Source organism: Ipomoea nil, unplaced genomic scaffold, assembly GCF_001879475.1.
Source record: "Ipomoea nil cultivar Tokyo-kokei standard unplaced genomic scaffold, Asagao_1.1 scaffold1805, whole genome shotgun sequence".
In the NCBI taxonomy this organism is placed as follows: Eukaryota; Viridiplantae; Streptophyta; class Magnoliopsida; order Solanales; family Convolvulaceae; genus Ipomoea; species Ipomoea nil.
In genome coordinates, this window is record NW_017618233.1 from 1 (window position 1) to 14,392 (window position 14,392).

The window sequence follows — 14,392 nt, forward strand, 5'->3', positions numbered from 1 at the left end:
CTTCTGATTTCCTTGAAAATGAAAGTGACGTGATTAATTGCTGCATGTATTCTCCCGATTCAAGTTTCTCTTCTGATAAAATTGTAGTTAAGGTCAGTAGATTCCTGTCTGCTTGTGTTACACATAATGCCCTGAGTCTTGGTCAAATGCTTTTTCCCTTGTCCCCCGTACTGGTTCAACTTCTGTTGTTGTTCCACAACCATCCAAAAGTTCTGGTACGTAATGTCTGTTAGTGCTGTTGCTGCACCATTTTCTGGAAGGACAAAGATTATTACTTTTCAACCCAGGTACTCTCTTGAGACCATTATGTGTGACCTTACTTTTGTTATTCTAAGACAGGAGCGTAATAGCATGCCAGCAATTAGTATACAATCTTGATCCTTTCTCATTAGTAATTGTGCATAAATCACCGTAATTCTGCAGATATGTGATCAGTAATGCCTGCAACAAGGACCTGTGCTACAGGCAAAAGGGAACTGATGTTGTTTTTCTATTGGAGGCTGGACAACATTCCCATATTCGATGGACAGATACAACAAGGTGTAATACCTTATACTTTATACCTTGTCCTTTTTCAAATATTATCAGTTTTCATTTCATTCTGTCAATTTTTTATAAAAATTAAAAAAAGTATATTGATTGCCTGAAGAAAGTTGTTAGAGGAATATGTGTTAGTGAGAGGATCTCTCTTAGCCTTAGGTTTCGGTGTTTGAAATCTACGGCTAGGATTAGCTCGTCTTGTATAAATAGCTCTGCACTCCCTTGTACATATACACAGAACATGTAGAAATATACAAGTTGAGTTCATTGTTTAACATGGTATTAGAGCGAGACTGAGGTGAGTGGTTAGTGGGCTTTGGTCGGAAAGAAGAGGCGACGCCGTCGGAAAAAGCGGAGCAGCCACCGGAGTTCTCATGCGCCGCCACGTGCCGGCGCAGTCCTAGGATTCCGACGCCACGCGCCGGCGCGTGCACACTATTCTGGCATCTTCTCCGGTCGAGGCTGGTACCGGCCGGCTCGTCTCTATGAGCCCAAGAGGTCTGGGGTGGTGGTGGAGGCACGTGAGGTCATTTCCGGTGACTTTTCCAGCAAAACGTGTTGGCGATCCCATTTCGTCAAGCAACACAGGCAGCAGAGTTGCCAGAGAGAAGCTTCCAAGCTCACCGGATCTGTTGTGCACGCCAGGGAAGAAACAGAGGTCGCTGGAGGGAGCTGCGCGTCGGAGGAATTGCTGCTGGTCGAGAGAGATGGAGGGGAACCAGCGAGAGAGAGACGATCGAGAGAGAGATGGTAGGTAGGTCCACGAAGCTGGGTGGTCTCATGGCTACAAATAAAAAATGGCGTGGAGGTCTAGTTGATGAATGCTTCTGGAAATTAATTGGAAGCATAATGTGTGGTTAGGTTTGTGCTGCTGACGAGGAATAATTAGGCAGTAGGTTCTTTTGTTTATCGTATTAATAAGTCTTGAGCTTGTGTTTGGTTGTCATAGTTTGTCGCTCGTTTTAAGTTAATTTGGTATGGGAGCAATTTTAGGGTCTGAGTTGAGTCAAGTTCAGCATGTTTAGTGTGCGTAAACAGGGGTGCTGCAGGAGTGGGCAGCACAGGTGCCAGGAGTGGGCGGACCTAGCATATGCCGCGGGGGAGGCCGACGGCTAGAGAATGATTCAGAGTGAATCGGTTTACGTGCATGCACCAGGGAAACGCTGTGGTGTGAGGCAACGTTGATAAGGGTGCATGGTGAGAGGGACAGGTGCATGTGGTCTAGCAGCGCTAATGGTTTGTAGAGTGAGAGCAAGTACGCTGTGGTGTTAGGCAGCGGTGATAAGGGTGGGGGTGTGAGAGGCAGGTGCGGCGCTGTGGTGATTGGCTAGCTTTTGTTGGCTCTGTAGAAGCGTTGTTGGTGCGACAAGGTCCGTTGTGGACTGGTTTGGCACAGCGTGGTTCGAAGGTTGTTCGAGTGGTTCAAGACTTGGGTGTTAGCCTTGGAAGTTATGAGTCTAGGTGTGGAGTCCCATGGTTCATGTGATACATATGTAACAAGTTGGATGCTCTAACTTGAGGGGGAGTGTTAGGGGTTTGTGGAGTGAGAGGCAAGTACGCTATGGTGTTAGGCAGCGGTGATAAGGGTGTGGGGTGTGAGAGGCAGGTGCGGCGTTGGTGGTGATTGGGCTAGCTTTTGTTGGCTCTGTAGAAGTGTTGTTGGTGCGACAAGGTCCGTTGTGGACTGGTTTGGCACAACGTGGTTCGAAGGTTGTTCGATGTGTTCAAGACTTGGGTGTTAGCCTTGGAAGTTTTGAGTCTAGTGTGGAGTCCTATGGTTCATGTGATACATATGTAACAAGTTGGATGCTCTAACTTGAGGGGGAGTGTTAGAGGAATAGGGTGTTAGTTGAGAGGATCTCTCTTAGCCTTAGGTTTAGGTGTTTGAAATCTACGGCTAGGATTAGCTCTTGTCTTGTATAATAAATAGCTCTACACTCCCTTGTACATATACACAGAACATATAGAAATATACAAGTTGAGTTCATTGTCTAACAAAAGTGAGTAATAAATGGAAATAAAGACAAAATGTCCTCTAATGTGAACGGAAACTGAGAAATAAGAAATGAACAATTCAAAGCACAAACAACTTGCAATTCTCGCTGAAAATAAGATTAAATGTTTTCCACAAAAAGCACCTTTACTTCCCTCCTAATGAGGACATCATAATACTCTATGTTGAAACCCTAGGTCCTTTTAGAAATAGGCCATTAGGTTAATAGCATATTCCTATTTAAATAGTAGATGTTTGTACAGTTCTTTTGGGTTGAATGCAATGAATCTTTCTACTATTCAACATGGTATCAGAGCCTAAACCTTAAATAATAATTCCGCTTTCTTTCCCGCTGCCGCCACCGGAGTTCACGCCGCCGCTACTGTTTTTTTTGCTTTTGGACATCTGCTTGGTGGTTCTTCTCCCAAACCAAGACCACAGGCCTCACCGGAGCCTCGTCGCGAGCCAAAGCCCGAAGTCCGGTCGCCGTCTGCCGCCGCACGCGCCGCCGCCGTCACCGAGACCTGCCACTGTTTTCCGGCCAGATCTGCCTGTACCGACCTCCGATCGTGACAACGTTACCACCGTTGGATTCGTCTCGAGAAAATGCTTCAGACTGTGTTTTCCGTTTTCTCATCTCTGCCGGTCAACTCGCCGGTCAACGGTCAACTCACCGGTCAACGGTCAACTTTCCGGTCAACCATCCTTTGAGGCAGTTTTTCCCTTTCCTTTTGAATAATATTATGGCTTCATCTCTCGCCGTTGGTACCTCTTCTTTGTTGTGTCTTTCTCAAGCTAGTAACACAAATACTTGGATTCTAGACACAGGTGCCTCAGACCATATTTCTGGTAACTAATGTCACAAAGTCTAAGGCTTTGCCCATGGTTACCTTAGCTAATGGCAATCAAACACCAGCTGCCGGTGTTGGTCAGGCTCATCCTATGCCATCTTTCCCTTTAAAATCAGTTTATCCTATCCCTTTATATGTTCCTAATAGTCCTTTCAACCTTATCTCTGTGAGTAAAATCACCCGTACCCTTAATTGTTCTGTAACCTTTTGTGCGGATTCGGTTGTTGTGCAGGACCGTAGTACGGGAAGGTGATTGGCACTGGGATTGAGTCACAAGGCCTCTATTACCTCCGTGGTGGTGATCTTGCTGCCTATGCTTCTACAGATTCTCACTTGCTTCTCCATAGTCGTTTGGGCCACCCTAGTCTCTCCAAACTTCGACGGATGGTTCCAGGTTTATCTATAGAGTCATTAGATTGTGAGTCGTGTCACCTTGGAAAGCAATCACGTAAATCCTTTCCACGGAGAGTCAATAATCGGGCTGCGTCTCTTTTTGATTTAGTCCATACTGATGTTTGGGGTCCATGTCGTGTCAATTCTGCTTTGGGGTTTCGTTACTTTGTCACTTTTACAGATGATTATTCTAGGTGTACTTGGTTGTTCCTTATGAAAGATCGTTCTGAGTTATTCCAGATTTTTCAAAATTTTTGTGTTGAAATACAAACTCAATTTGGTAAACCCATTCGTGTTCTGCGTAGTGACAATGCTAAAGAATATCTCTCTAACCCCTTTCAATCCTATATGACTTCTCGGGTATGTTACACCAACGGTCGTGTGTTTACACACCTCAGCAGAATGGGGTGGCTGAGCGTAAGAATCGACATTTAGTTGAAATTGCTCACACTATGTTAGTTCATTCTCATGTTCCTCATCATTTTTGGGCTGATGCTATTCTTACTGCGTGTTACTTGATAAATCGCATGCCATCCTCAGTCCTAAACAATGAAACGCCATATTCCATTGTGTATCCTTCTGTTGATTTTTTCCTTCTTCCACCTCGGGTTTTTGAGTGTGTTTGTTTTGTTCATGACATGACTCCTGGGCATTCGAAATTGGCCCCTAAAGCTGTCAAGTGTGTTTTCTTAGGTTATTCCTGGCCACCAAAAGGGTTATCGGTGTTATTCTCCAGAACTTAATCGTCGTTTGTGTCTGCTGATGTCACATTTATTGAGTCTACTTCTTTTTTCCAGCCCACACCAGGTAACGCAGTCTCTATTTCAGAGGTTCTCCCTCTTCCTTATCTTGGTTCACTTCCTCTTGTTCAAGATCATAATCCTCCAATTGCTCCTGACCGCCCCCTTCAAGTCTACCATCGCCGTCCTCGCCCTGTGTCTGTTGAGGCTCCTGTTGACTCACCCATGCCACCCGATCCTCCTCCGGCTGCGGTTCCACCACTTCAATTGCAATCTGACGCTGATCCCACTGAGGCACCCATTGCTATCCGGAAAGGTACACGTTCTACTCGTAACCCTCATCCTATATATACCTTTTTGAGTTATCATCGTGTATCTTCTCCTTACTTTGCCTTCCTTTCTCACCTTTCTTCTGTGTCTATACCTAAATCCACTCGTGAGGCCCTCTCGGATCCCGATTGGCGCCAAGCCATGTTCACTGAGATGGAGGCCCTGGAGTCTAGTGGCACATGGGAGTTGGTTCCCCTCCCTCCTGGTAAAACCGTTGTTGGTTGTAGGTGGATTTATACTGTGAAGGTGGGCCCTGATGGCAAGATTGATCGCCTTAAGGCACGACTGGTGGCAAAAGGCTACACTCAAATTTTTGGTCTGGATTACACTGATACTTTTTCTCCTGTAGCTAAAATTGCATCAGTTCGATTACTTTTATCTTTGGCAGCAATCAATCATTGGGATTTACACCAATTGGATATCAAGAATGCTTTTCTACATGGCGATCTTCAAGAGGAGGTTTATATGGAGCAACCACCTGGGTTTGTTGCTCAGGGGGAGCCTGGTCTGGTATGTAAACTTCGTCGTTCCTTGTATGGTTTGAAGCAATCTCCACGGGCTTGGTTTGGAAGATTTAGCTCTGTGGTATGTGAGTTTGGTATGACTAGAAGTGAAGTTGATCATTCTGTTTTCTATCGTCATTCTAATGGGAAATGCATATACCTTGTAGTATATGTGGATGACATTGTTATTACAGGGAGTGATCGGGAGGGCATATCTCAGTTGAAAGAGTATCTCTTCAGTCGATTTCAGACTAAGGATTTGGGTAAGCTGAAATACTTTCTTGGAATTGAAGTAGCCCAGTCTAGTAGTGGTATTGTCATTTCTCAAAGAAAGTATGCACTGGATATTTTAGAAGAAACTGGCATGTTGGATTATAGACCGGTAGATAATCCAATGGGTCCGAATGTTAAACTTTTACCAAGACAAGGGGAGCCATTACTTGACCGAGAACGATATAGGAGATTAATTGGAAAATTGAATTACCTCACAATCACACGACCAGATATCTCTTTTGCAATTAGTGTGTTGAGTCAGTTTCTTGAGAATCCTTGTGATACTCATTGGGATGGTGCTTTTCGGGTTCTAAGGTATATCAAGAGAGCACCAGGACAAGGTTTACTATATGAAGATAGAGGACATGCTCAGGTTGTTGGGTATTCTGATGCAAATTGGGCTGGTTGTCCGTTTGACCGGCGCTCTACTTCGGGTTATTGTGTACTCATTGGTGGTAATCTCATATCTTGGAAAAGTAAGAAGCAAGATGTTGTTGCCAGGTCCAATGCTGAAGCTGAATACCGAGCCATGGCCCTTGCCACGTGTGAGCTTATGTGGCTGAAGCACTTACTACAAGAGTTGCAATGTGGCAAGGTTGCTCAAATGACATTGATATGTGACAACCAAGCAGCTCTACATATTGCCTCAAATCCAGTTTATCACGAGAGAACCAAACATATTGAGGTTGATTGTCACTTCATTAGAGAGAAGATTGTGTCAGGGTGTATCAAAACAAGCTTTGTCAACTCTGCAGATCAATTGGCTGATATTTTGACAAAACCCCTTAGAGCTCCAAGGGTTGAGTATATTTGTAACAAGCTTGGAGCATATGATTTATACTCTCCAGCTTGAGGGGGAGTGTTGAAACCCTAGGTCCTTTTAGAAATAGGCCCATTAGGTTAATAGCATATTCCTATTTAAATAGTAGATGTTTGTACAGTTCTTTTGAGTTGAATACAATGAATCTTTCTACTATTCAACACTCTAGAAAGAGTTCTCAGAAAATGGATGTCCTGAAAGTAGAGGTGCTTCTCAGCCTATTGGCCATCATTATGGCTATACTTGCCCACAATCTGCACCCTATACTTCTAAGAATTTTGTTTCAATGTTTTGCAGAGAATTACTAGTTTCTTTTCGTTTTGTTGAACCTGGATGGCAATGGTCAGGATGCTTCTTGCCTGAACATTTAGGTGATACTCAGGTGAAAATGAGAAACTTTGTTTCTGGTGCTGTTAATATGATTCGCGTAGAAGTGCAAAGTGCTGATTTCTCCATTAGAGATGAAAAGATTGTTGGAAGCCCACGTGGAAACTCTGGGACAAACCTGATTCTTTTGTCAGATGATGACACAGGCTCTATGCCATACAGGATTGATAATTTCTCAAAGGAGGTTAGTGCGTTATGCCAGTATTTGCACAGTAAGCTTTATGCCTCAGGTTTGTGTTGCAAAGGTATTCATGCAAATCAACTCTGACAGCTGCTCAATCAACCTTTTTCTAATATGTATTCAATTTTCTTTATTCTTATAATCTATTTAGTTCTTTGTGTATACATAAAATGGTTGAGATGATGTGCTTTGCTCTTACAACTTTGCTGTTGCTTTCCCAAAATATTAAGGCAATTTATGCTCCAATTCTAGAGAGCAATCACAGTATATGCTGCTGGTTCATGAAATAATGCAGTTCAACATAGTAACTTGCATTTAAATTTTTGAAGTTTTTCTTTACTCTTGAATTAAGATATCCATCGTCAAATATCAGATATACTTATTATCTGACATGATGTCTTTGACGAGATGCAGAGACTACGCGTTTACCAACAAAGGTGTGAGGCTTTTGAAACGATGATTTACTCCTACAGTTCTTGCCCTTATGCATGGGATGAACCTTGTTACCCGCATCGTTTAACTGTTGAGGTATGATCTGCTACATTTGACAGATGAATGACATCTGGTGGACATACATGAGTAATTTTTCTTGAAATCTGTAAGGTTCCTGGTGAACGTGTCGTAGGATCATATACTCTTGATGACGTAAAGGACTACACACCTGTTTGTTTATCAGCTACTTCTGAGGTACCTTCCGATGTCTGTTATTAATGCTCTTTTACTACTGTCTTTTGCTTTTATAACTGTAATCCTTTTATTCTGGGATTCAAAGTGATAATAATAACATCACCATCAACAATAATAATTTGTATATTTTTTCATTGCTTGCTGAGCTTGTTTCATTTGTTAAGCTTGTAATATCTGCTTACTCTTTACAGAAACCTGAAAGAACTCTGCTTGTTTCTGTCTGTTCTGAAGGAGCAACTAAGGTGCTTATTTTATGATTATGGGGGTGTAAATACTTTTGTTTATTTATTCCCTGTAAAATAATGTTTCTTTCTTTTTCCCTCGTGATAAGGTTCTTCGCATTATTGATTCAAGCTGCCATGATTTAAACGATTCAAAGGGCCCATGTCTCCCACAGTTTAAAGATAAAGGAAATCATGCCAGGAAGCTTGAATCTGTTGCTCACTTCAAGGAGAGAATTGTGGTTGACATTCCCTTTGTTGGAATATCTTTAATAAATTCTATACCAGAGGTACCTAAAATTTTATATAGAGGATATTACAACCTTGTTTTAGGTGCCAAAAGTAACCCTTGGTATCTTGTGGGTTTTATTTTGTAGGAATTGCTTTTTGCTTGTGCAAGGAACATTACCATGAATTTTGGGCAGAGTCTAGATCAACAAAAGTTCTCCTTGCAAATTATGTCTTTGCAAATCGATAACCAGTTGCCTGGTACTCCTTACCCTGTCATCCTATCTTTTGACCATAATATTGGCATTACCAGTAGAGATACAAGAGATGCAGCTATTGGGACCCAGGAACCTGCATTCTCTGTAGTTGTAGCAAAGTGGAGGAACAAATATCTTTCACTGGTTTCATTTGAATATATAGGCTTAAGGTTTGTTTTCTGCACCAGCGGCTGTGAAAATTTTTGCTAGTTTTGTCATTCCTTGACATGTTACATGCTTTGTACTTGCAGAGTGGCTGAACTTCATCTAGAACTTGATCAAGAAGTGATATTGAGCTTGTTTGACTTTATCAAGTCAGTATCTTCAAGGTTGCAGAGCAGAGTGTTGCAGCATATGAGTCCAACCCTACATCCAATATTTTCTGATTTGGAATCGGATTTGTCTATCCATTCCTGCTCTCTAGACTTTGAACCTCTGAATTCAAATTCTAAGCAGCACCCTGTATCAAACATTACTTTATTTCATGAAAGCAGCAAGAACTCTTTGCTGCCTCCAATAATCCCTATTGGTGCACCATGGCAGCAGATTCACCTTCTGGCCAGAAAGCAGAAGAAAATATATGTTGAATTTCTTGATATGTCCTCAATCAAACTGACTTTAAGGTAAGTCATTCTTCCCACTAGTCATGCTTGTAGTGTACTGTGTACAAAACTTGATTCTATGCAGCATGAATTTTTCATGCAGCTTTTCTAGCAGTCCTTGGATGCTTCGAAATGGGGTCCTTACATCTGGTGAATCTCTTGTTCATGTAAGTGGTGATTGGTGAAGGTGCCATGCATATCCGAGACTCAGAAGTTCATACAGTATAAACATTTTTCAATGATTTTAGCATATGAAGTGCCAAAGGGCAGTGCATTTTTGCTATTGTTGCAATTAGAATTATATTTATATAACTTTTTTCAATTCAAGCCCTGTGACACTAAGAATTACAGAGTGGTCTAATGGCACTTGCTGATGTGGAGGGAGCACAAATTCATCTCAAACATTTGATTCTATCACATCAACTAGCTAGCTGGGAATCCATCCAAGAGATCCTCATTGGGCATTACAGTAGACAATTTCTTCATGAAATGTATAAGGTTAGTGGTTCTCATCACAAGGAGCTCAGTGTTCAAATATTTAAATGCTAGAACCCTGTAAAAATACCTCATATCAAACCATCAGCTAAAGGTACTTTATTGGTTAGTTGTATTCTCCATTGCATTTTATGTTTGGAATGCCTATATGCATATATAATGAGTTGAAGGTAAATGTACATATTTGTTATTTACACCCATTACAGGAGGATATTAGGATGGTAATTATTTTCCACTTGGTTCTACAATGATGATGTGCTTCATTTTGTCGATGCCAGGCTATTTACCTAGTGACACCATACAAAAGAAAGATGAGAATATGATGTCTTATACTTTCAACCCTAGAACCCATTGAAGGCTCCAGAGTCCATAGGATCCTTAATCATGAAGACTAGTTGAAAGATCCAATTGAAATACTGTGCTTTACTCTCTAGTGTCCTTGGAACCCTTGACCATTGATTAGTAGGTTTCTGCTGCACATTCAACCAAAGGAAACAAAACAGCATTGTATTGAGAATGGACTATTATAATGTGAATAACAATAAAATACAAGAAACAAAAACCAAGGTGCCACTTAAAGTGTTCTGTCTCCTGATTTGCTATTCTGGCAATTTATGTACAAATTTTTCATTGTGCACATTTTCTTTGTTGACCAAGTATGAAGTTACTTCTTTGACATGTTCTAATTGATAACAATCCAGAATTTCCAACGTGATCTGCACTTCTCCAAAAGCTTCCTGTTTTGCTACAATTATTTCTATAGACCCTCTTCTAATTTTGCAACCAAAAAGGTTTGAATTTAGTAGCAACCAGGACTTGTTGTTGATTGCATTACAGGTGCTTGGTTCAGCTGGAGTGATAGGTAATCCAATGGGGTTCGCAAGGAGTGTAACTCTTGGCATCAAAGATTTCTTATCAGCTCCTTTGCAAAGTGTTTTCCAGGTACTATACGTATATGATTTGTTCACTAATCAAATTTTCTCTTCTAATACTAGGCTCAAAATTGCTTCTGCAGAGTCGTGCAGGACTTATTAAAGGCATGGCACAAGGCACCTCCAGTCTCTTGAGCAACACTGTCTATGCAATAAGTGATACAGCCACTCAATTTAGCAAGGCTGCACAGAAGGTTTATGATTGCCTTTGTCTAACACTTGAGAATTGTAAATCCTGTGGTTATTTTATCTAAAATGCAATTCAACCTTAACAATGTAGGGCATTGTTGCATTTACATTTGATGACCACAGTATAGCAAATATGGATAGACCCCAGAAAGGAATATCCGCCCAGAGTAAAGGTGTAATAAATGAATTCCTGGAGGTATTTGCTTGCACTTCATAGCTACATTGATTTTAGTTTCCTCTTCTTATCCATTCTTTTTATTTGTTTGATTTGTCTACTTTTCATGGCACTGACGTGCTAGAATTTCTTAGTACACCTCATCAAATAATTTAACCTGTATGGCTGTATAGTAATATAGAAAGTTCTGAGTCTTGCAAGTTTACTTTATCTCCTTGTTTTTACCTTTTTTGAAGTTTGTTGTGTTGATACTCAGGGACTAACTGGTCTACTACAATCACCTATAAAGGGGGCTGAAAAACATGGACTTCCAGGAGTAGTCTCAGGTATTACTTACTAGTTGAAGATTAATTTCTAGATTAATTTATCGCTGTGGTAATGGTGTTTGCAAGCTGCGTGAGAGGTTTAATTCATGTTTTAAGATTTTCCTTTGTTCCAGGTATAGCCCTTGGTGTGACGGGACTCGTGGCAAAACCTACTGCTAGTGTCCTTGATATCACTGGTAAAACAGCACAAAGCATTAGAAATTGGAGCAAGCGGCATCACAGTGGATGCCACCGCTTTAGGGTTCGTTTGCCAAGGCATTTAAGCAGGGAATACCCCTTGAGGCCATACTGTTGGGAGGAAGCAATTGGATCATCTGTACTCCAGGAGGTTGATGATAGTTTAAATCTCAAGGATGAGGTCCTAGTCATCTGTAATGCACTCAAAGAGGATGGGAGATTTGTAATCATCACTGAGAGACTCATCTTAGTTGTCAGTAGCAAAAGTTTGGAAAATTTGGGTAAGCCCGAGTTTCGTGGAGTTCCTGCTAACCTGGAATGGGTGATAGACATGGAGATTGGAATGGATAGCATCATCCATGCTGATAATGATGGTGAGGTGGTGCATATCATAGGAAGTAGGTCAGATATAGTAATGAAGCAGAATCAGCAGAAAAGAGGTTGGGGAACAGAAGGCAAGCGAAGCTGGAACAATAATCCTCGTGCTCCTCTTCCATTATTCCAAACTGACTTGCTCTTTACATCAAAAGAAAGGGCAACGGACTTTCTACACACACTTTTGTCTGCAATTGACCAGGCTAAAGAGCAAGGCCGGTGCCATGTGCATCTTTTGCACCAAAGTAGCCTAAGGTAGATTTTTAAACAAATTAAAAGAGTGGCTAAACTTATCATGACAATGTTGGAGAAAAACAGAGGATATGTTAATTGTTTTGTACATATGCCCCAATTGTGTAGTACGTAATCAATCAAGCTGAAATTTGACAACACTCATTGTCCTTGTCCTTTCTGTGGCTCGTATTGTGAGCTGTAATGCATTCAACTGTGGTATTGTCAGTGCCTGAGAAAGTGAAGAGAAGGTTTCTGAATCAGTGAATAGAAAGGTGAATACACAGTTCTATATGTACATCTAAAAGACCTCTAAGAAGGAAATAAGACATTATTTCCTTATGTTATTGAATTCCTTATAAATTTCCATGCTACCTAATAATATATGTACATTCCATAACACTTTCCCTCAAGTTGGTACATAGATGTTAATTATGGCCAACTTGTTACACAAATAACAAACTCAAGTTCTATTTAGGGCCTTTGTGAATAGATCCTTTAATTGTTCTCCAGTTGGTCTTTTAGGGTCCGTTTAGAAAGCAGGAAAATTACTTCTGGAAAATGACTCATTTTCGGAAAAATATTTTCTTTTCCCGTGTTTGGCTGCACAACAGAAAACTGTGTTTGGTTCATTTTTCAGAAAATGAGTAGGAAAATGAACAAAATTGTATACTTCACCATTTTGATTATTATAATGCCAATGCGAAGAGAAATTAGTTTGTCCTATAATCTTTTAACCCATTTAGAACCCAAACAACAATTTATTTATTTTTTTTTTAAAAATAAAATTTTGGTTTCCTTGTCGGAAACCAAACCAAAGCACTGGTTTGGTTTCCAGCAAGAAATCAATCGCGGAAACCAAACCAGAGCATGGTTTCCGGCAAGGAAACCAATCTGGTTTCATTCTTGGAACCCTCTGGTTTTCCAAGTCGGAAAACCAAACTGGTTTTCGACGTGGAAAACCAGATCTGTAGGTTTCCAAGTCGGAAACTGTTTTCGGTGGTCGAGAAGGAAGTGGCGCGACGAAGGTTTTCGGTGGTCGAGCAGAAAGCGGCGCGGCAAAGGTTTCCGTTGGTCAAGAAGGAAGCGGCGCAACAAAAAGTCTCCATGATTGTGCGAATGAGGAAATAACGATGTGCGAAGAAGAAGAAAAACGCGGAAAATGACTTCCCCTCAAAGAAAGGGGAAGTCATTTTCCGGAAAAGTGTATGAATTTTCCATTGAATAAACTTCATTTTCCCTGACTTTAGTATTTTCCTTCCTACCAAACACTGAAAACCCGGAAAATGATTTCCAGAAATCATTTTCCGGGTTTCTAAACACATCCTTACTCGCAGGCATAGTAATCAATTCCCAGGTACCATTGTGATCTAAAGCATTCATCTCTTCAATCATAGCATCTCGCAACCTAAGATCAAACTTGTTAAAGGCAAGCGCTTTTTGAGCTTAAGTGCAAAAGCGAGGCGAGGCGTCGCCTGAGCAAGGCACAGCTACATGATATAACATGCGCTTAATTGCACTTTCCAGCCAAAGTGACGAGGCGAGAGCGACGAAAAGTGTTGATTTTGTCTGAGAAGCGAGTCAACGGTTGATTGTAGTATATTTCTCAAACAAATAATTACACGGAGTATCGGGTTACCAATCCACAGGGAAGTGAGGCGTATCAAGCACTAGCTACTAATTTATTCTTGTGAAGCTAATCCTAACGAAAATCATGGATGGTTGATTAAATATAAAACTAATTTAAAAGAAAGGTAGTAGGTTTGCGAAAACAATAGAGAGAGAATGAGATTTCTGGGATTCAAGTATTTAATCACCTAGTGCCAACCTTATGAACATTATTAAAACTGGGTTTAAACAAGTGTGAGAATGCAAATATTGTATAGAGTTACTCACGTAATCTCTAACCCTAGTAAATATTCACTCCCGTGATATAAACACCCAACAATATAAGAACAAGCATTCATAATAAACTCCTAACTACTATCATCTCTCGATGTGCAATAATCAAGAATTAAACTCCCTAACATAATTGCCCTCTCCCAATGTGCAACAATTAAATGCAATTGTGTGTACTCTCAATTATGTCTAACTTCCGTTATGACATAAATAAAGCTATGAAACAAGTAATTCAGGCTCTGAACTACTAGCAACAACAATATAATCACAATTGCAATACAAGCATAAAACCCAAATAATAATATATTAAAGATTATGAGAACTAAGCACAAAGGTTCATAAATACTTTAACCCAAGAATCTAAGTGTTTAGCCGAGCATGGCTAAACTAGAATTCATAATAAAAATAAAGAGTTTACAAATAATCAAAGAGAGTACAAGAATAAACCAAGTAATTCTCCCAAATCTCCTTAGCTTTCTTCTTTCTTCCCAAGACAACTTGTAGCTCTCAATAGGTAAATAACAAAGGCAAAGTGTCTAATCATAGATTCAAACAAAATGAAATTGTTCAGCACAAACACAGTGAAA

The 14,392-nt window shown here is 40.6% G+C and overlaps 1 protein-coding gene across 2 annotated transcripts; it reads left to right on the forward strand.

Annotated features, from left to right (window-relative positions):
* The first annotated feature begins 220 nt into the window (after window positions 1-220).
* LOC109192655 (putative vacuolar protein sorting-associated protein 13D) lies at window positions 221-12,250 on the forward strand. 2 transcript variants are annotated; one of them, XM_019343353.1, is made up of 16 exons: window positions 221-287; window positions 424-540; window positions 6,741-7,014; window positions 7,426-7,539; window positions 7,615-7,698; window positions 7,890-7,940; window positions 8,030-8,209; window positions 8,297-8,574; window positions 8,656-9,027; window positions 9,110-9,173; window positions 9,358-9,504; window positions 10,339-10,443; window positions 10,517-10,627; window positions 10,714-10,818; window positions 11,054-11,123; window positions 11,237-12,250. In XM_019343353.1, exons 1-16 carry the CDS (start codon window positions 223-225, stop codon window positions 11,932-11,934), a joined length of 2,835 nt encoding a protein of 944 aa, XP_019198898.1. In that variant the 5' UTR covers window positions 221-222; the 3' UTR covers window positions 11,935-12,250. The 2 variants fall into 2 exon arrangements, with proteins under 2 accessions (XP_019198898.1, XP_019198899.1); XM_019343354.1 differs by lacking the exons at window positions 221-287; window positions 424-540; window positions 6,741-7,014 and adding an exon at window positions 7,037-7,075.
* Window positions 12,251-14,392: the final 2,142 nt, after the last annotated feature.